At 45.3% G+C, this 21,142-nt stretch overlaps 8 protein-coding genes and 1 non-coding gene across 9 annotated transcripts; 5 read left to right on the top strand and 4 right to left on the bottom strand.

Annotated features, from left to right (window-relative positions):
- Positions 1-292: 292 nt before the first annotated feature.
- C8R40DRAFT_t291 lies at positions 293-388 on the bottom strand. The gene has a single exon. It is a non-coding gene; the product is annotated as a tRNA-Val (tRNA).
- A 2,421-nt stretch (positions 389-2,809) lies between these two features.
- On the bottom strand, positions 2,810-5,349 carry C8R40DRAFT_810147 (uncharacterized protein). The gene is made up of 3 exons (XM_046236299.1): positions 5,118-5,349; positions 4,901-5,059; positions 2,810-4,814 (listed from the first exon to the last, which is right to left on the bottom strand). The coding sequence occupies exons 1-3, from the start codon at positions 5,186-5,188 to the stop codon at positions 3,023-3,025; spliced, it is 2,022 nt and encodes a 673-aa protein (XP_046079810.1). The 5' UTR covers positions 5,189-5,349; the 3' UTR covers positions 2,810-3,022.
- Positions 5,350-6,254: 905 nt separating this feature from the next.
- Positions 6,255-7,768, top strand: C8R40DRAFT_810537 (ricin B lectin domain-containing protein). The gene is made up of 5 exons (XM_046236302.1): positions 6,255-6,565; positions 6,617-6,717; positions 6,767-7,068; positions 7,128-7,598; positions 7,683-7,768. Exons 2-4 carry the CDS (start codon positions 6,624-6,626, stop codon positions 7,584-7,586), a joined length of 855 nt encoding a protein of 284 aa, XP_046079811.1. The 5' UTR covers positions 6,255-6,565; positions 6,617-6,623; the 3' UTR covers positions 7,587-7,598; positions 7,683-7,768.
- Positions 7,769-10,216: 2,448 nt separating this feature from the next.
- On the top strand, positions 10,217-11,486 carry C8R40DRAFT_810335 (uncharacterized protein). Its single transcript, XM_046236300.1, has 5 exons — positions 10,217-10,424; positions 10,476-10,743; positions 10,855-11,012; positions 11,083-11,125; positions 11,255-11,486. The coding sequence occupies exons 1-5, from the start codon at positions 10,312-10,314 to the stop codon at positions 11,282-11,284; spliced, it is 612 nt and encodes a 203-aa protein (XP_046079812.1). The 5' UTR covers positions 10,217-10,311; the 3' UTR covers positions 11,285-11,486.
- A 53-nt stretch (positions 11,487-11,539) lies between these two features.
- C8R40DRAFT_810459 (uncharacterized protein) lies at positions 11,540-13,069 on the top strand. Its single transcript, XM_046236301.1, has 3 exons — positions 11,540-11,685; positions 11,740-12,258; positions 12,315-13,069. Exons 2-3 carry the CDS (start codon positions 11,791-11,793, stop codon positions 12,996-12,998), a joined length of 1,152 nt encoding a protein of 383 aa, XP_046079813.1. The 5' UTR covers positions 11,540-11,685; positions 11,740-11,790; the 3' UTR covers positions 12,999-13,069.
- A 130-nt stretch (positions 13,070-13,199) lies between these two features.
- Positions 13,200-13,616, bottom strand: C8R40DRAFT_1177459 (polyketide cyclase SnoaL-like domain-containing protein; the record flags this gene model as incomplete). The annotated part of the gene is made up of 1 exon (XM_046232684.1): positions 13,200-13,616. One exon carries the CDS (start codon positions 13,614-13,616, stop codon positions 13,200-13,202), a length of 417 nt encoding a protein of 138 aa, XP_046079814.1.
- Positions 13,617-13,668: 52 nt separating this feature from the next.
- C8R40DRAFT_1133725 (FAD dependent oxidoreductase) lies at positions 13,669-15,822 on the top strand. Its single transcript, XM_046229281.1, has 7 exons — positions 13,669-14,048; positions 14,108-14,122; positions 14,169-14,470; positions 14,520-15,119; positions 15,176-15,214; positions 15,266-15,375; positions 15,430-15,822. Exons 1-7 carry the CDS (start codon positions 13,718-13,720, stop codon positions 15,542-15,544), a joined length of 1,512 nt encoding a protein of 503 aa, XP_046079815.1. The 5' UTR covers positions 13,669-13,717; the 3' UTR covers positions 15,545-15,822.
- Positions 15,823-16,016: 194 nt separating this feature from the next.
- C8R40DRAFT_1133739 (uncharacterized protein) lies at positions 16,017-17,548 on the bottom strand. Its single transcript, XM_046229282.1, is given in 9 exon segments — positions 16,017-16,341; positions 16,396-16,411; positions 16,476-16,571; positions 16,633-16,683; positions 16,810-16,811; positions 16,827-16,879; positions 16,958-17,055; positions 17,121-17,185; positions 17,307-17,548. 9 exon segments carry the CDS (start codon positions 17,438-17,440, stop codon positions 16,182-16,184), a joined length of 675 nt encoding a protein of 224 aa, XP_046079816.1. The 5' UTR covers positions 17,441-17,548; the 3' UTR covers positions 16,017-16,181.
- Positions 17,549-20,396: 2,848 nt separating this feature from the next.
- On the top strand, positions 20,397-20,752 carry C8R40DRAFT_1133751 (uncharacterized protein; the record flags this gene model as incomplete). Its single annotated transcript, XM_046229283.1, has 2 exons — positions 20,397-20,480; positions 20,556-20,752. 2 exons carry the CDS (start codon positions 20,397-20,399, stop codon positions 20,715-20,717), a joined length of 246 nt encoding a protein of 81 aa, XP_046079817.1. The 3' UTR covers positions 20,718-20,752.
- Between the last annotated feature and the right edge of the window lie 390 nt (positions 20,753-21,142).

Here is a 21,142-nt window from a genome sequence, read left to right on the forward strand (position 1 = left end):
GAGCCTTCAAAGCAGTGCGAAAGAACTGTCAGACACCGCCGGTCAGCGAATGATTGCTTCCTTAGGTCAGCCAGTACTATGTAGTAGACTCAGCGCGAGTCTCATACAATTAGTGGAATGTGTTGTAGATGGAAAGAGGTGTAAATGGAATGTATGTAGTAGCAATTAGTGGCAAATGAAGTTGGAGCCTTGCAGGCAGCAATAACCCTTTAGAAATCTATTTCTTTACCTTTTGCTATTAGTATCAATGACTGTACGCGCACAGAAGCAAAAAACACATTGCAAAACTACATGATTCAACCCGGGATCGAACCGGAGACCTTCTGTGCAAAGTGTAACTATTTTGAAAAGTGTAAGACAGATGCGATAACCACTACGCCATTGAACCAACAGAATTAACCTCTCACTTTAGGATAATATAGTTGTAGATATTCTTGACTTCTATCTATTGCTCTAATTTTCGAGTAAAGACATCCACAGCACACACATTGAGATAATGATCTGCACTTAGAAACCGTCCCTCTATGAAGCAAATCTAGTGAGGTTTCGTCTCCTAGGGGGTTTGGTCTCCAAGCTATGAAGATCATAGGAGTGCTAAAATGCGAGTTCATGATTCCTTTGTTACAATTGAAGTCATCCTATAATTTATCAACAATCTCAAAACTACAACTACAAAATTTTTCTCCAAGGTATCTACCATCGCTCCAGTATAGTACATGCATAGATCATGACAAACAAGCAAAGAAGTTACAAAAAAATCGGGGGAAATTTCGAGTCACTCCTAACTTCTCCCAACAGAAGTTGATTGGAGATCACCTAGTAGCATAACATTGTAGCCCAAAGATCAGTTCATTTTATTTAACAGCCTTGACCGCGAAGTTTGCTTACCAGGAATCAAACATGGTCCGCAAAGGGATGGGTGCACTTGACCCGCCTGCAAGGCTGCGTGACGTTTCCTTCGAAACCTACACAAGGGCAGCTGACCATAAGGCACTTTCCAGGTCCTCTAGGTGACCCCTCGTCACCGCGCTTAAAGTTGGTAGCTCCGTCATTGCCAGAGGCAATATTCTGTTCAGCAGCAGCTGTATTGGTCTCGGTGTTCGACATGATGTCAATGCTGGAGGTAGTACTATATCGCAGCTGTAGATGCACCTAGTGATGATCGCAGGACAATTAACGGTGCTTGTCGACGTGGATTGGTCTTCATATTTATATGGTGGTTGTTCAATCAGATACATAAAAATTAATAGTAGCATTGGCTCAATATCTTGCGCCACCGGTGCTCCATTTCCGCAACATATGATCCTAGTGTGCTGTGTGGAGACTACAAAGTACACATGCACAACAATGCTAACCATATTTATTCAGCTTAGTCCTGACAGCACGTACTATGGGTCTTCTGAAGGTGCGCGCTTATTATCTGACATACACCCCATGGACCATTCCCAGCAAGTGTCCAGAAGTTCTCTTCCTGAGATAGGAGTGGTATTTTAGTCCGAGAATATTGGTTCTGAATATGTCTTCATGTGATGTACTCAATGTCCCTACTCCAGTGGAGTTTTGTACTGCAAACTTTTACTATTTCAATCAATTTAAATGAAGAAAATTGATACTCCGGCTATTGAGCATCTCGCAAGCATATCACTGACACGCCTGCCTGGCTATGGTGCACTTTCTTTTGATGTATTTTCAGGACATGTAGTTGTCGATCATGGATAATCAAATGACCCTCGTTGTTCATTGCCTTCAGTCTCCTTCGGATGTCGATATCTTGAGTTTTCTGTTGACCTTGTTCCTGTATGCAGTAGATGAGTTTCTTGGTGGAATAAAATGTAAAATCCCTTGAACATACTCCTGTCCAGAAACCTTTCTCTAAATTCCTTAGACATGCCCAAATGATGGTGGAAGAACTGGAACGTTTCGAACTAGTCCTCAGCACAGTGTGAATATTGATTCCATTCACATTGTCAGCAGTCGATATCTCATCCTTGGTTCGTGCATTCATTCAAAGTAGATCTCATGGGTGTCATGAAGGCATAGCTTTATAGTGCATATAAAAGGTACATATGAAAAAGAAAACAAGCAACCGGAATCGAAATACCGTCTCCCACACATTTTCAAGGCCTAGGCTTGTGAAGAGGACGGGGAGAAGGAGGATGAACCCGCCTCTTTCCTAGCTCATCCGACGATATCATTCCTTTTACACGAAGATGCACAGGGATAGGTTTGGTGTTAGAGAGTGAGTAATGGGTCGAAACATGGTTTCGAGGATGCAGAGATACAAAATGTTGAGTGGAACCTTGAACTGACTGGGAGTGGAGAGTCCATGAGGAGGAACACCAGGCGGAAGGGGGGTAACACGTTGAAGAGTACGGTTTGAAGGGTGTTGAAGACCGGGAGGCGTGAGAGGAATATTATCATTACGAGAACGAGGGTTTCTCAACCGACGAGTGTCATTCGCAAACATCATGCGCATGAACTGGGGCATTGACGGGAGTACCATGTCTCGAGGATTGACATGTTGATGGGACTGCATGGGCGGAAGCTGGTTTATAGGTAGATGGCGGGAAATATCGTAGCTCACTGCAGCATTTCTCCTACAGAGAAGATCAATTTTCAAATCTACTAACAGGGAGGTAGTTTGACAGAGCACATACCTGGAACCACGAGTAGGGCTGTTTCTATGTTTTAGTTCATATTGAATAAAGATACAAGAAATTTAGCGTGTTCTACAACGATACAGTAAGGAGGTCAGGTTCGGAGAAGCAGGTTCCAGGATTTCCAAGGACGGATTCACGGAAGGAAATAGTTTGAGTCCAGTTGTAATCACCAATCATTGGGCCGCGATAAAGAACGCTCACGGTTACTTCAATTGATCATAAGAGGACATACTTCGCTATCAAAGCGTAAAATTTAAAGTACAAGATACATACCTAGATTTTACCCAACCATGCATAGAGTCCTCGCTATAATTACACGTTCGAGCTCATCAACGCAAACTTCACATTGCCTTCATGACGTATCAGTCTACAGACCGTTCTTTTTCCTTCTCATTCTCTTTGCCAGTAGAAGTAAACCCGAACTTCCACAATACAGGAAGTGAAGGTTTCGTGCCCCCCTGCATATCCTCAGTGTTTGCAGAAGGCTCTGAACTAGAACGAGTGAAAACAGAAGCATGCGATCGAGCGCGCCGCAACAAGTCCCTCCTGGCTGGAGGGCTGAAAACCGAATTGGAAGAGGCGGACGCTGTGAGAGGCCGTTTGGTGGAATTAGGTCGTTGACTGGTTGAAAGGGAAGGATTGTTTTCGATACGAGCTCTCTTGCGTGGAGGGTGCTGGGGCATGGTAACGCCAGAAGCAGAAGGGGTCGTATTCGAAGATGGAGAAGGAAGAGAGGGCGCAAAGAGAATATCCCTATCCCAATCGTTTTCAATAAATTGAGTGGCAGAGATGCATTCTGAAAGATGTTCTACACTTCGACTACGTTTCCTTTTGAGAGGACTAGTCATAAGAATCGCGGGTGTGGGAGTCGATGTTCGGTCATCTGAGGAAAGAGCCGATGATTGACCTGCCGAGGTAGACAGATCTAAGGGAGAAGTCTCATTCTCATTATCGCTGATCTTCGTAGCACGAATTTTCTCCAGTTGATCGTTCGACTTGATGGTCGTGTTCGGCACATCCACAAGTGGCGAAGATACAAGATCTTTCGAAGATATACTTTCCGAATCCAACATCGTGTGTGTCCTCGATGAGGAATCAGGGACGTTGAGAGGATCGGAATGGTCAATGCGAGGTACATGGGAGCTGACAGAAGAAATCAAGGAAGAAGCGCAGCCTTTTGTCTCTTCTACAACGTCATGGATTTTCCTTGGATGCACATCTCCCACTCCATATTTGTACTTGCTGTCGTGAGGCAGAACGTCAGAAAAACCTAAGATATAATTTGTGCGTGACGCCTGGAAATTTTCATTCATTCCTCGAGGATTATGGTTTTTGGGCAGTTCCGCGGCAGCATCACGTTCAGACCAGAGGACAGGTATATCGGGGAGACCAGTTTGGGGTAAAGGCGGCGCTGGGGGCTGTTCAGGATGGGTAGTTGTTGTAGGTCCCGCAACGCTTGAAATTACAGGTAGAGGGAAAGGTGGATCATCCAATTCGAAAGAGCTGGAAGACTGGGAGGAGCTTGAAAGATCAGAGGTCGAGGAAGTCGGGGAGATGGAGGATACGGTCGAGAAGGACGTGTAAGCGCAACTGCGACCAATACCTCTCTCTGTCTCAGTATCCGAGTCGGTATCTCTATCCTCGTCGATGTTAGTACATCGTGCCTCATACTCCTCATGACCAGATAGTTCCAATGATCCTCGAAGTTTTCCCGTTCCCTCTTCCCCTTCTTCATCGTTTTGCCCGTCATTCGGCTTAGCCAAAACCTCGTCCATGGTGTCACGAATCAATTGTGACGGGACCGACATCAGACTCGACTGGGACCCGGAATATCCAGCACCAGAGGCAGAGACATCGCCGATAATCTCAGTGTCGGTGTGCTCGAGACCGTTCCCGGATTTGGAGTCACCGACATTAGACTCCGTATCAGTATCACTACCACTACCGTCCTCACTGTCGTCAGTGCCACCGTGAGTTTGACGATCATTAAGATTGGGTCGGGAATGATGACTGAAATCAGAGGACGACGTGGATGCCGAAGCCCGACAAGGTATTAGATCCGGTTCTGCCTCCGTGACGACTGATTCATCGTTGACCCTCATAGTGGGGTCATCAATGGCCGAAGAGGAGGGAATACGGTCGACTTGCATAGCACTATGCAAAGAAGAATCAGCATTATTATTGAATGGAGATTATTATGAATGACGGAAATTTTGTTGAAGAAAGGACGAAGGGCTTACCTGGATGACAGCGACATGATAGGACGGGAGACACCTGACTCGTTGTCTTCGTCTTCGATCTTTGTTTGGCTACCAGACGAAGAATCCTTTGAACCACTCTGAGAAGCGCTCTGTTGATCGGAGTCTGAGGAGACAGCCGGATAGAGGATCGAGGTTGGTCTACAATCGAACGAGAATTCATGAGAGGAGGAACAATGAAGGATCATTTAGAACATACCGTTCTACTTTGGGAGATAAACTCAAATCGTCTTGGTCAATCCTGGAATGATTCGCTAATCGTTTGGCCATGATTCAGTCCTTCGATGAGTTCGTTTTTGTAAGATCAAAAATGAGGCAATGGGTTGATACAAAGATTGTGAGTAGGTGATAGTACACGTCGCCGGCGACGGAGAAAGTAAATGTTAAGACTGTAAGAAATGAGTGGGTGAGTTGAATAGCGTAGAGAGAAGTGAGCTGATATGGACCATATCGTCACCGTCCTTCATCTTTATACCAAGCTATTTCTTCGCCCATTCCTAGTGGACCCTCAAAGACAAGGGACAAAGAACCCTTTGATGCGCATGCGTGAATCTTGGGATAAAGGGAAAACAAAAGAAGTGCCCAGAGGTCGTAGCAGTAGAACAAAGCAAACGACATTTATGATTATGCATGAACGGAGTTGGTGCTTGAGCTCGATTTGGTCGTCTTCAGGTCGTCCAGAGGTCGTCTTGGGAGTTTGAATTTGAGTGCCTGAGCGCTTGACGAGTTACGTTACTTTGCCTCAGATCCCGGCGCCTAAATTCTAGTCATTCGTTGCCTTCGACCTCGTTGTTTATTTGTCTACTCAGAAACTGTTACAACCATAGACCCTGGAGCTGCGGTATCTGGGACTTGTGATAACCATGTAATGGGTCAGGACTTGATTTGAGTCATCGAGTTGTGCTCCTCCTAACTTTTTTGTTGCGATAACACATTTAGGTACGAATCCGTGTAATCTTAAAAACACCTTTCACGAAATCTTCATCGACTATAACGGCGGTGCTGGAGTGGGATATACGCCCCCCATCTTCTCCGTACAAACCTCATCACCTCGCCTCTCATTCAATCATCGCGTGTTTGACACGCTTGGAATATATGCTCTTCCACGAACGTGAGGCGAACCTCTCCACATCATTCAGAACGCAGGATCGAAATCCTACATTTCAAGATCCTGCTCCAGGCAGCCAGAGTACCTAATCCGTCAAACCTTGGTTCATCCCTCAACTTATCGTAACCGCGCGCGTGACCTATCCAACCTTCCAGCTTTCAGTGAAGTTTCAGTCTCCGACGAGCATATAATATAGAGAGTCAAGGACTTGTGTCAGCTGGGTCAGCATGTCATGATTTTTTTTGCTTTTCGCCCTTCTCGTCCTCACGCTTTTGATGCCAGTTTCTATCTGCTTTCTTTTGATTAGCTGAGACAATCTCAATCTGGTGTTTGAGGATGAATCGTCCATCGTCCATCCGCAGATGCCCTTCGTCATATGTGGCTCGATCCTCCCGTCAAAACATCCAGGCCGAACACACGTACATACAGCGTGTCCCTACGCTTTATACCAGACAACTCGCTATCCGTTGCCTTCTCTAACCCTACCGCCACTCTCCAGTATACGAAACCCGTACTCCCCACAAAACTCTTGCTTCAAGGTATACCATGATATCAACTTGACTCAAAATTCGCTCTCTAACCTCTTATAGGGCTCCAATGTTTTTACCCAAACCGGGAGTCTATCGGCTCGTCAATGTCCAAAGCAACACAGCTCTTGACCTTTCGGAGGGAGACGGAAAGAGCTTCATAGGCATGTTCTTGTGATCCTCTGTACAATTCCATTCTGACAGTACCTCCAGGCTGGACCAAGCACGACAACCCAAACCAACAATTTGTCTTCACCCCTCTCGGTCACGGTGGAGGATACCTCATCCAAAGCGCATGGAACGGTAACTATGCCACAATCGAAGATGGAATCTGTACGGGAACCGCAGTGGTGGGGAGTGGGTTTCCTGTTACATGGGCTCTGGAAGACGTTACACCTGAAATGCATGAAACGCACGCTCCTCGAAGTAACGGATCCTGCTTCCGAATTCGCTGGCCGAATAGTCGGTATGTGTTTGATTTGGAAGGATATGGATGCGATAAGGATGGAACGAGGGTGAGTCTACAATAGACACATGCGATTCTGTACAGATCTCCAATCATTAATCACGTTAGATCCAACTCGCTTACGAGCAAAATCCAGTCCATCCATGTCAAGTTTGGCGATTCGAGGAGATATCATATACTGTTCCTCTGACTTGCGGCGTGAACGTGGACGCCGCTACTCCTCTCGCTAAATTTGATCCTGGATTAGAGGTGCCCTCAGGTTGGTTAGTTGATGATTTAGAGGACGAATCGGATGAGGATTCGGACTACGGTGAATTCCAAGACGCATCGGAAGACGGGCTCGAGCTCGAGCTCATCTCGGCTGTAACGCCAATCAATTCTACTCCAACCAATAAAGAAGACAAGGAGGTCGAGAAATATAAGATTGGGCGATTCTTTGACTATTCAGACGAAGAAGAGAAAGGGAGATTGAGGCAGTCTCAGATGACTGGTATCATGACTACTAGCTCAACGGGCATGACTACAATGGTGTACAAGGACATGTATTGCACGAAGCAAGTGCACTGATGAGAACACATGGTGAGCAATAGATTATTGAATGAGGCCGTTTGATACACCGTTGATGAACCTGCAGCGCGTACTTACATCCTTGTTCCTTTCCAGAATATGTGTAATCTATCATGACCTAACCCAGCCTGTTGTGATAAGTCAAGTGAAAATAGTTGAATATGAGCAGCAGGTGAATTCCCGCAAATTATGTAACAAAGACCAACAACTGGCCAGTGCTACCCTACGAAGGCCAAGGCCGTCCTGATTCCTCCTGCGGACCCCATTCAGTGATATAAAATGCCTATGTGCTTCCCCCCAACTACCGCTGGCCGGTTGCTCACACTTTTACTTCCCCGGAAAACTTTTCCTAAGCCAAAAAACTCACGTTCTGCCTCTTATCTTTGCTTTCCGTTTGTGTTTATCTCCAAGCCTTGCCTCCGATTGTCTATATACAAGTTCGCGCCACCTACGAGCTTTTCATTAACCCCATCCAACACCGTTCTCCTGTTCTCAACAATTGGTGAGTTCAATCATCAAAAGTCTCAAAACCCCATTCTTTGCTTGCGAATATGTACCTTGATTTTGTTAGTTTGAGCCTGAGGTCGACGATATTGATGGGCTGATTTACCATTTACAGGTTGAATTCTCCTAATCTCAAATCTCTGAGCGGTCCTCCTTCCCCTGTACATTGATCCCCTGAAATTAAAGCTATAGCACAGAACAACGCTAATCTATTATTCCTTTTATTAACCATAGTCACCGTCGCTCCATCGTCCCTAATGACATTACTTGTAAGTAAAATTGGCTAAAAATCCACTGCTGATCATGATACTGGTGCTTTATTGATTTTTCATTCTTCAAGCCCCATGTCATGCAATTCAGCATTATCTATGCTGTCCTTGCGCTCGCAACTTTTGCGTCCGCAATCCCAATCGTGAATGTAACAAGACTCAACGCGAGTACTTTTCTCAGTCACCTTGTGATTCTTGACTTTTTGTACTGACCGAACCCCGTTGATGACTTGATACAGGTTTCGAATCTTATCCCGTGCAGATCCAAGTAGACCAGTGCTGATCAAATATAGCTTTCAGAATGGACAGAAATCCAGAAAGGGTGTGGATATAAAAGCAAATGAAATGGCTAGGGATGCCGTCGATGCAGCTTTTGCTGTGAGTTTCGACACTCTTGGTTCAGCGGACAATTATTTCAAAGGCCCTGTAGCTGAAGCAGGCACGTCTTGCCATTCGCCTCTTCAAATTAGTTTTGGTTTTATACGTGACGAGGACATGGAAGAATGGAAGAAGAAAAGTGGTCAGGATGGGTGAAGCTTGATGGAGGGCAGCTCCGTTTCGAGTTCACTAGTCCATTTGGATTCAGTGTCAGCAAAACTATTTCAACAAGCGAGGTGCGCAAAAAAATCGAGGGTCTGCAGGAGAAGTTGGGGATACGAAAGCTACCTACAAGTCGCAATAACCAATCTACGTATGTACCCTAAGCCTTGTGTTCGTCGAGTGCAGCCTAAATGTTTAGCGTTCTTTCTCAGCGAAAGGATTTCGTGATCTTTTCTGTCACAAGCCCATTGTTTGCCAAATCCTTAACCTCATTAGCACGGGCTACAGACGTTGCTGCCTTTCATTTCTCAGGTTAAATGGGATCTCCATATAATTGACTACATAATAAAGTGTCCGAAAAACTTTTGAAGGTCTTCATTCTTCGAAAATGTTTGCATCTCTCGATGCACTCATCAACAGCCGGCACGACCAGCTTATATTTATTTTCAAATTGGACCATTGGGACGGAGCTGAGTATCAATCAATCTATCTATCTCGTCTCCCGAATTTTCAATTGTTTTAGCTACATACTTAGGAGCTGTGTATCAATCCATCTATCTTACACCGTTTCCAACACCGCAACTATCAACCTTCACGCAAATTTCGGCGCCACTGATACCGAGTCAGGCGCTCATGGCTGCTCAGTGTGTCGAGCTTGTCAGGTAAGTTCAGGCCAGGTTCAGGCCATTACAAGCGTCGGGGCAAATGGAAGGCCGTTAGTTATGCGTTCCTTGGCCCCATGTCAGATACTGAAGAAATTGATGTCCGTCTGAGTGATTCTTCTGTGTATTCCACGGTAGAATATCAGGCTTCCCAGCTCCGGTTCAAAGGGGCCAATCGATTCAGCTCCTGAATGCCCCTAGTATGCTTACTACGGCACAGGTTATGTCGTCTTAGCTGCCCTTTCCTCTTGTCCTTACTGCAACTCTTATCTTTGTCAGAATAGAAATGACCTCGACTCACTGTGTGCAATGAACTTATCGAAGTCAATCCGATGAAGAACCGCAGGACCAAAAGACACCAGGGGCGGAGCTCTCGAAAGTCTCTAGGAGCAATGATCAGAGCTTGTAGGCAGCAATGCAATGATCAAAGATCTTTAAGAATCTCAACGTCACAACAGTATACTTGAACAAGGCTATACTGCACATACATTGTAATGATATGTGCATCATAAGCCGCATGCTATCGAATCAAATAAGATGGACGTGCACGTCTTCGTGATTGATCCCTTTCCTTTCCTTCCCGTTCTCTTGCATACTCATCCTCTCTTTTTCTCCCGTTACCTTCTCGTCTCTCTTTTAGCTTATTTGACTGCTGTTTCAGAAGGAATTCTCCAGCCTCTTTCACAACACATTGGGCCCAGGTGGCCGTTGGCCTTAAAATTTGTCCGTTCTGTTTGAAACCCATCCCTCATGTTTTTACTAAACACAACAATTGATGATTCGAGTCCACTTATCTCATACGAACCTGTGGAAGAATGGAAACCCTATGGTCCTGATGACCTTGACGGGTTGAACAGTACGGGGTGCGTTGTATGGTCGCTTTATACACAATCGTTAATCTGATCAAGATCTAGATACTACCAGGGTTCATATACCTCTACCTGGAATGCGAACGCTTTCGCGACTTTCCAGTTTAATGGAACCAGTCTCTCTATCTATGGAGGCAGACGAAAAGCATATGGAAACTTCACTGTAACGCTGGACGATGTAAACTCCACACTGAGCTCGTACTCGCCGAACGTTCAAGATTCTCCGAGCCTTCTATTCAATGCACAAGTGCAGCAGGGATGGCATACGGTTAAAATCTCGAATGATGGGACAACGGGGTTCGATATTGATTCAGTAAGTTTGCCCATGTTACTATTACTATTTCCATAACCATTTCCTATCTTTTTTGGCGGTTATACAATCGCGCCATTGCCCAGTTATGAAATTGGTCTGATTATCTTGCAGATCTCTTGGACCTCGGAAATGGGAAATGCATCGTCGTCCAGCGATCCTTCTTCATTTGATAACAGTCCGCCATCCATAACGTACAACGACAACATGTCTGAATTCTCCTGGGCACCTACGGCCGCCTGGCGAAGAAATCCCGAGAGTTCGAATGGACGGTGAGTAAAAGAATGTTCGTTATATCATGTGCTTCGCGTCGACTGATGAGACGTTGATCTCTTTTCAAAGGACTACATCTTCTATTGGAGCTTCGATGAATTTCACATTTGAAGTGCGTGAGCTGTTGTTGCTCAGTGCTAAGCACTAAGTATACAGTATTGACGCACCGTTTCTCTTTCTCAGGGTTAGTATTACCTTAGAAGCTCTCCTATTTGCCAAAACAATCAATTCGACTTGCCAGGTCAAGCCATCTCATTATCCGGCCCTATAGGACCCAACTTTACTTCATCATATTCTGTCGCTTTGGACGGATCATCTCCCCGCGCCTTCTCCGCCAACAGAATCACAAGCACGGCTATTCTTTACTATGCAGATAATTTGGGGCCCGGGGAACACACAGTGACCATCATCAATCATGGAGTTAGCAATGCTACTGATATCACAACGCGAACCACAGATTCAAATACACAGAATTGTTTCGGGATCTACCAAGCGCAGGTGTGGAAAGGAGAGGAGGTTGTCACTCCTACATCAAATGATACTAAGTGAGTTACAGATTTCATATTATGTCCGGGTGATTGTGACTCTCGTAGCGTTGGAATTGGCACTGGTGCCATCGTGGGCATCTCTATTGGGTCTGTCGCGTTTGTATCCTTATTAGTATTACTACTAGTGCGTACAATTTTAAGTCCATAATCCTTCAAATAATGATCGGATTTTGGACAGCTCCTGAACAGGCGTAACAAAACACTCTGGGCACGTCTTCAAAAGGGTTACATGGTTCAATCTCAATTCGACCCTTCTGGGGCTCTGACGCGACCGTCCACGCCTCCGATGACCTATCACAGTATCCAGCAATTGCACAATCGCGAACTAACGATTGAGCCATTTGTTGAGAGCAGAGATATTTCTCAAAGCTTTGCGCATCCAACAAATAAAAGAGATGAGACCGGTAATACTAAGTATCAACCATATGCAGGGTTTGGATTATCGAGATCAGAGAGGCATACTGCGTCGGCAAGTGTGACTAATTGGAATAACGGTAAGGAAGACCATGAACAACAACAGGACCCAACACCTTTTCACCCCCCGCAACCGCTATTCTTACCCACATTACCAACATCTATGACCCCTTCACGTTCTGAAACATTGCTATCCGTCTCGACATTGGTAGCCGAGGACGGTCGAGAGCTTATCACAGACGACATCGATACGGCTGTCGATAGTGGTAAGCCCTTACTAAAGGTGAGCTCCTCTAAAACCATGGCAATAGCATGATGTTGTTGATCAGAAATTCAAAGGTAATTCCTGGATGGAGAATCATCACACCTGGCGTTCAACGTGGTGCACATAACGCTACTACCCCGACCACAAACAGTTATGCCTCAGAGCCCGATGTCGCGTTTCAACTACTTCCCCCGATTCGAACGCCCAAGACGCCACCAAGACCAGAAACTAGTTCCATGTTGTTGTTAGGAACTCGAAGGAATACACATCGCCCTGTATCACACTCTTCCCGTTTTTCACGGCAGCGCAGGAGCCAGATCCGGTCTTTATCCCCTTCTCGAACTAGCCTACTCCATAATCAGAACGGGGCCTTAGCACAAGAAGAACGTTACAACGAGGATGAAGACAGTGCCGATTACTATGTGCTCCATGCGCAAGGAATGGTTGACATGCTTCGGTTTTCGACGGTGAGCATTCAACGATCCCAGTCAGATGCCCAGACGCCGATTCTGGGACGCGCGGAGGACGAACAATATGGATACGATTCCGACTTTTCTAGGGTACAAATACCTGCCTGGCTAACAGGGAGTGGAAATATGTCGTTCCCAAGGATGTCTTCGCCAGCTCCAATTTTTCGATCAGACTCTGATATCTTGGATCCCTCTCCTCGACGAGAAAATTCGAAAGATACCCTTCCACCCATATACACGAGTAGATCACCTACAGTGGATCTTCCTCCTCCGTTTTTGACTCCATAATAGTTATAGTTTATGACTGCGTGTATTCGTATCTATCGACGCTGTCAGCATTACAAGAAATGGATAATGGGAGAGGCATAATCACCCAGGCCTTTTCTAAAAAAATTGCTTGTACTCAAGACCTACTACATATCCAAGTTTCTAGGCTGAGCAAACTGAAAACGCGGGACTTGAAGCTGGACTTCATTGTATAATAAACAGTCATTTCGAACCTTCATTAACCTTAATGGTTTTTTCTTTTTCCATCTGAGCGTGAATGGCTCGATCATCCAACAGCGACCAAACTTGTCGAATTTTACCGTTCTCGAATTGATAGAAAACATGCTCTACGAAAGAAATCTTTTGCCCATTCGGTGCATGACCACGAAAGTCCGCCTCCGGAGTACAGTTGAATCGAATCCTGCTGGCGACATGGTTATCGCTGACTATGAGTTGGTGAATATCGAAGTGGAGATCAGGAATGCGGGCGAAATCGTCTGCGATGTAATTTTGGTAGTCGGCTCGAGTCATTGGTTCATCGTTGTAGATTAATTCTTCATGAACAAAATCACTGAGATCGTGAACTCTTCCTTCATTGAGGTAGCTGATATATCGACGGTATTGAGCTCCGATATCCATAGAGATGAGAGTGAATGAGCTAGTGAATGCCGATCATTGCGTTGAATACACTCTCACGCTCAGCGTGTTACAGTATCTGCCACTGTTTGTACCCATCAGCGATGTTGTGGGCGGTGCTGATTCTTTCACTTCTCCAAAATTCAGTTCGCAGTTCTGTAGTCAACTCACAAGAAGCTCTATCTTTTCAACCAATTGCCAGTCTTCCGGTTGCCAATGCAAGTAAATCTTTTTGGATCGACACTCCTGGTGCAAATTTACTCGGGAATGAAGGCAGCATAGGTCCTTTAACTGAAGATGCTGATGTCTGTATCATTGGTGCTGGGATGACCGGTATATCTGCTACTTATCACCTAGCAAAAGCAATGGAGAAGCTTGGTTTGGAAGGATTATCTTTGGAGGTAAAAGCTGTTGTGTTGGAAGCAAGGGAATTTTGTTAGCATTGCGAAGCCTTTTCAGGACGAGGAGCGACTTATTTCTTTCTTTCTGGATAGGCTCTGGAGCGACTGGTCAGTGTGATAACTTTCTTCATAGAGATACTAATGTAGAGAACAGGGCGTAATGGGGGACATCTCACACCATATTCGTTCTTTAACTACCGAGAATACGAAGAAAAATATGGGACCATTGAAGCGTTAAAGTCGCTTCAGATCGAGAATCGTACCGCCATGGCCATGGTTTCAATCATCCAAGAGCATCAATTAGCTGATGTCGTCGACCTCGTTGCCGGTGGGCATTTGATGCTCATTTCTTCGGAGGAGGAATACGCATCGCTCAAGGAAGAGTATCTTGCTGCCAGTAGAGCAGGGTTAAATGTAGGAGATGTTGAATGGTTACCCGAAGAGGATGTCGACAGAGTACATATTCCGCTCTCATTTCAATATGACTGATTTTCATGCTCTAAAGATCTATGGTGCCTCTTACTCTGCCGTCAAGTTTCCAGCTTTCAACTTTTGGCCACTTAAATTCGTTACTCAGTTATATCTTCTTGCAAACTCTTCTACTCCGCATTTCTCTCTTTCCCTCCACACACATACCCCCGTTACTTCCGTCACACCACTATCTTCCTCACGTATCTGGAGCGTCAACACCTCTCGCGGTTCCGTCAAGTGCTCGCATGTCTTACATGCCACAAACGGCTATGCTAGCCATCTGCTTCCCCAGTTTGGCGGTCCGAGTGGGATCATTCCAACGAGGGGACAGATCGTTGTCATGCGGGCTGCTACGCCTGTGAACGATTCTTGGAAAGCATCATGGGGTGGCTTAGACCACTATTGGTTTCCGCGACCAGTGAATGGGTCTATTTCCGATCATGGCCCAGAGGACGAGAAAGAGAATCCTGTGGTTATTCTTGGAGGTGGGCGACACATTGGAGGTCCCGCTTTTGAGCAATACGAGACAGATGATTCGGTGGTAAATACCGCCCTTGGTGAAGAGCTACGTGCGTTTCTTCCCGAGACGTTTCCGCATATGTTCAATAAAGGTGAAGACGCGGAAATGGAATGGGTGAGGGTTGCTATCTTACTCTTTGGAATTGCGTGGACTGACTTGCTGTAATTTAGACAGGTATCATGGGATATACGTCAATGGCTGACCCGTTCGTATGTACTCACTCGGTATTAATTGTGCGATGATTAATCTTCTGTTCCCAGGTTGGTCCGGTCGTTGAGCATTTACAGTCAGGCGCTACTTCGGGAATCTTTGTTGGCCAATATATCGCCGCAGGGTATAGCGGGCACGGAATGCCAAGGGCTTTCTCCTGGTGAGTTTATCGTGCATTTTTCTGTCAGCTAGCTCACCCGTTGTTTCTTCGAAGCGCCGAAGCCATCGCGAATATGATCATAGCTGCCATCCAGAATAGATCTTGGTCTACGCCTGAGTGGCTGCCCAAAAGGTATCTCACAAGAAATAGGAGTCAGGAGAAGAATTGAATATCGACGTGGGGGTACCGTTCTACCAGTACTGTTTTACATCGCCACCACTGTATGTTTACTCCGCTCAAGGAAATAGAAGCATTATGGTGTCGTGTTGAGAGAACTTCATTTGTACGAAGAACATGTCTACACCATCTGAACGATATTCCTTTTTGCAATTCTTTTACACTACATAGGATATTTATGTTCGAAAACAAATGAAGAGTCCTTATCTCATGTCAATTTCCGCATCGAAATCCGCTACCAAACTAGTCCCTCCGGCCCACCACTGTGTTCTGCCGTTCTGATTCATTCGCCGTCCGCCCACTGGCACAGTTGTAGTCGATCCGTTCATCCAATTAGCTGACGACCTGTAAGTACCGTTAAAAAGGTCATATGTGGACAACGTAGTGGCCTGATCCAAGCTGGCCTCGTCGGGAATAGATTCTCTTCTAGACTCGTTCATCTCACGCAAACCTAGCAGAAAACGCGCGATCATGATGGAAGACAACCTAGACACATAGAAAAAAGATGTTTTTTCGCAAGTGAAGGTTTGCGAGCATAGCAACGATGTGAGCTCAAGTATGGGAGGGGAAACAGGAGCTCACACGAGAAGAAAGTTGTTGAGGATAGGGCTGTATAGTCCCTGAAATCATCAGAACGATATGAGCCGTGCCTTGGTTCGAAGGTAGTAAAGAACGATTTTTTCCGTACCTGTGGAGCCTGTGAGATGCAAAATTAGTATTGCCTGGCTCACAAGGGGGACACCTACGAAATAAAGCACAACTGCAATGATTTGAGGTATTGTGACGACCCTGCTCATACCAATGTCTGAGTGAGTCCCGTGGATGACAGTGGGAAACCCGTACCCGAAATATAAAACGCCTAGTTGCATTGCGCTCAAGAATCAGCATGACAAACTTTGAAAGGACAAACCGAATTGGCTTGCCTGATCTCAGAACATATTCAGAGAGATTTTGTCTGGCCAGCTTGCGAAACCCACCACATCCGCGTATGGCTTGTATCATTCGGTTTGTCACCAATACTGAAGCGAGCAAAAGTCAGCTCTCTGAAAGATTTGATAACTCTACCATGCATGCACTTACATGTCGCCAAGATATCGAACACAGCCAGGGAAATGTAGGTCATGACTCCAGCTGGGTATAGAAGTAGACAATAAATGGGTCAGGATGACAAAATGATGGACGGAACGAGAAAAATTTTTCAATGAAGCATGCTCACAGCTATATATAAGATAAGAAGCCCACAATAATTAGAACAGTAGGAACGATGTACTCACAGGGTTTCTGAAGATAGCGTGTTGTGAGTACAGGAGGATTGAACGCCTTGAAGCTACATGGTGAAGCAGAAAATTTTCAGACGGAAAGGTTAAATGATCGGGCTCGGACATGGGTGAGCACGAGTACGCACGATATCGAAACCAACGATTGCTAGACCAAGTAGAGATAACATGATAGCAAATACTAAACCGTGATCGACCACGGCGTAAACTCGAAGGATCCATGATACTTTGTTGCGAATCATGAGTATCTGGAGACTGTGAGAGGTACTTTGAGTGACGAGCCTTACGCACCAGTGATCGCTATGCGTGTCGGGATGAATGAAAAAAACCAGAAGAATTGGTAGAGTGCATCGCAACTGTCAGCCTCAGTATCAGCTGTTCTGTTTGACAAGAATATAGCTCCGGATTTGACGTACTGCATACAAGTTGATGAGGTTGAGTGCTATCATAGTAAGGGAATGTCTGTAGCCACTCGCCTGAGGTATATTCGGGGTATAGCAAACGCTCCATATCTGGTATGCCACGACTGGATAGCGATTTGTGAAGTAGATAACGTTTGACCAACGAAATCTGTCTGAAGTGCTCCAGACCAGCCGCACTTCACGACCCATGTTGATGGTAATATCGTAGACTAGCAAAGCTACCAAATTCAACACATGAGTCACAGTCTTCGGCGATTGGAGAGAATGAAGGTCTGAGTTCACCTAGTTTTGCAAATGCCGCATAGTTTGCTATCTGCCTGTCGATAGATAATATCAATCCAGGTGATCCGTCTCGAATTTAGGGGACGGCACCCACTGTTTCCTCAGATCATACTCTATACCCATAGATGCCCGTTCAACGAGATAGCCAACGTATATGTTATGGGAGTTGGATGAGGAGGGTACAATGATGACGAAAACGAGGAAAAGAAGAACGAAAACAACTGAATCGAATACATCGAATACAGATCGCAATTGTGCTGCAACTTGTTTCGAACTGTGGATTCAAAAACCCCGATGCAACCCGGATGTGGGAAGAAACAAACGATTCCAGCCGGCCCGGAACGCTGAAATTTCCAAGCACCTCTGAGTCTCACTGTCTCAGCACCTCTCTCTTTCAAATTTAAACATAAAGCAAAGCTTGTTATATCACCACCCTTCGTCCATTTGATAAAGTCACTTTTAGGCTTGTACCGTTGACCAGACTCATTGCAAGCAACAGCGTCAGACACCATATCGTTCTTTGCAACGAGGCGAAGAAATCTGGACATAGCCAAGCGTCTGGGCCTCATATCTGGTCTCGATGTTTTTACGCTTTCAGTCTATTTCAACATCCTTCTCAGAGTTCACTGAGCTCTGAGTCATTCAAACCTCCATGCCAGCATTATTGATAAACGCCACCTTCCACCACTTCTCGCGGTTTGCCTTGATTCCAGTCCCTCAGGCTTCAGGCTTCACTATTCAATCCATGTACAATCAAAGTCTTCCAAGAGCTTCATAATCTCAACTAAACTTCAATGCTAGTGGGTGAAATAGGTGTTCACCTTAGACCATAGTGGTGCTATTGACGTTGTTTTACATGTGTAGCACTGTTTAATACTCCGAGTCAATAGCTTTTGGGCAGTGCTAGTGATGTGCCGGCTGGGGCCCGGCTCAAAAGCCCCGGCTAAGGCTCAAATAGCCCCGGCCAAAGCTCATGAAAATCTTGAGCCGGGCCCTACATGAAAGCCAGGGCCCGGCTGGGTTCCGGCTCAAGCTTGGGCCCCGGCTGTGGTAGGTGCAAACTGTGAGATTCAAAATTTTTTTGATCTGTTCAAGTATTCACCATTGGATCATACAAAATCCAATGTAATATGTGAGTCTGAAAATACTGCCACAATGGTCTGAAAATTGTATCACAATCATTGCCAGAGTACACCATTGTTTCTTAATGCTCTAACTTTGTGAGAGGGGTGTAACATTAAGAATAATAGTGTACAGCAATCAAATAGTAGAATTCCAGTACACTAGACTTATCAGAGTAGCAAGCACCAAAATCATTACCTGTTGTTTCAACTACTGTCAATTCCAAATCAGATCAAAGTGGTTCCTTCCTTGAGGCTTGTAGACTAACATTCAAATTAGAAGGTGCTGCCATGTTATAGTAAAATCTACAACATGATACCTTCCCAGTCCTCATTAAGAGAGATTCACTGTGAATATGATGATTTGATTCAAGCTCCAACCCATCTACAATGGCAAAAGTATCCGAATTGTAATGCTTGAACAATTTTAGGTGATTATGGCATGAACCAATAGTTATCCTTGCAGCCAAAAATGGTGCTAGTGATGCCCATATAGGTAAATATTGAGCATTTAGCTTCATGCATATCAGCCATTGCCAATTCCCAGGTGGGAATTTTGGCACAAAATTCGGCTACTCAGCCCCGGCTCAGAACCCGGCTTGGGGCCTCTGAAAATTCTGAGCCGGGCCCTCAGCTTTCCACAGCCCTAGAGACGGCTCCGGCCAGGCTCATAGGGCCCAAGGGCTCAGAGCCGGAGCCGGCACATCACTATTGGTCACTTTCAATACCGACTGGACTATGTGTAACACTCTTTTGCCTCCCGCCTGCGCTCGAGATAGCATTGTAAGAAGGTACTATCCCATACGTGGACAGACAATGATGAACTTTATTGAGTATTTCTACTATAGATTACTCAATTTGATTTCTGCTTTGCGCTGTTGCCAGAGATCGAAGTCGGAATGGACAAAACATGAGTTCTTCAAATTCGAACTTGTAAGTAGGTACTGTACATAACATCAAGTGGGGAAGGGTGGGATGATAAAGATAGGAGTGAGCATGGCTCTTAGAAGAGATAGTAGCAATCAGTTGGTGAACGATGACTGTGCTTCGCTTTACTTATGAGTATATCCTTTGAATACAACCGTTACCGGTAACTCGTTCACTTGTAAGTTTTCGCCTTGCAATGATAGTCAGATGTAGTCTTACCAACTTCCAAGGGCCTATCAAGGCCTAACCTAGGCCGGCATCGATTTCATAAATCCTCATGGGGAAAAGAGAATTAGTCGAAAATATAAGTAAATGGAGTTACCGTAAGTTGGTGTCCTGCTGGACGTAGCTGGACGTCCAACCCACATTTTGCTACCTGCTTCCTCCTACTTCTCGGTCAGGTTGCATCACTGATCCAGGAAGATGTTAGCTTTTGATAGAAGGTGCTACCTTACTGAGATGAATCTTTGGGGATGACAGATCATGTTGAGGTCAATACATTATGATCACTCGGAGGACTCGGAAGGCCATTCGCTTAAATAGCTCGTTTAGTGAAGCTGTGAAGAGATGGAAGGGAACTGATTGAATGCTTCAAATCAGAGCGTCACCCCCACGTTTGAGAAAGGAACTCGAGAAAAATATCGCGAGAGGGCATCGCGAGACAATCATGAGGAGCCATGAAATGAGTTCAAGCTGTACTGGTCCAGGCAAGCAAGGAAAAGCGGTACCCAATTTTCAGGACCTACTCTATGCCTGTGATTTTAGATGAGATAAAAAGTGTCAGGGAAGAAAATGCTCTTTCTATGCTTTATTCTATGCATCTCCGGCCTACAATATCCTATAGCACATACATTCATTACCGTTTTGTGGGTCCACTGTCCACAACGGACATAGAAAAAGTGTGAACATTCTGATACAATAATGCCCGTTTTTTCATTGATCATTGCCCGTCTTGATGCGATAATTCATTACAGAGGGGACAATCCGGGAACAGCTCCGAGGACTCGTTGTCATCGGTTCCTATCGTGTGTGCAGCACGCTGCAGCACGGTTACTTATCAGGGTCGAGGCAATGTAGGTCGGTTAGATGGTAGTTTTCCGGGCTCGACCGAATTGCTTGCTAGTGTGAAAACATAACCGGATTATTTTATAGGCCTTCCCCTTCTTCGAACCTGCAAATTTTTAAGGATGTTACTGTAGGTTTGAAGCGGTTCCTATCAAGTGAAAAAAATGTGTCCCCCAAGGAAAAACATCAAGGCTCAATGGCACCGTATACCTCAAGGCAAAGGAGCGCACACAGTCGAACCCACAATTGTTAAGGCATTTGGGGTCGTCGCATTACAGATGGGAAACGATGTGTACAGAACTTCGACCAGTCTTCCCGCCCGCCGATCCATACTATTTTAGAGGGAGATTTAACTCAATCAAGAAGCCTTACCTATATATGGTCGATTGCTTCTTTTCATGTCAACCGGATAAAGTAAGAGAGGCCCAGTTATATCTGTTTAGGCTGAGAAAGATAGAAGTGTTAGAAATCATTCAACTGCGCCTAAGCTGTCACA

The sequence above is a fragment of the Lentinula edodes genome, assembly GCF_021015755.1.
Source record: "Lentinula edodes strain Le(Bin) 0899 ss11 chromosome Unknown C8R40scaffold_64, whole genome shotgun sequence".
Classification (NCBI taxonomy): domain Eukaryota; kingdom Fungi; phylum Basidiomycota; class Agaricomycetes; order Agaricales; family Omphalotaceae; genus Lentinula; species Lentinula edodes.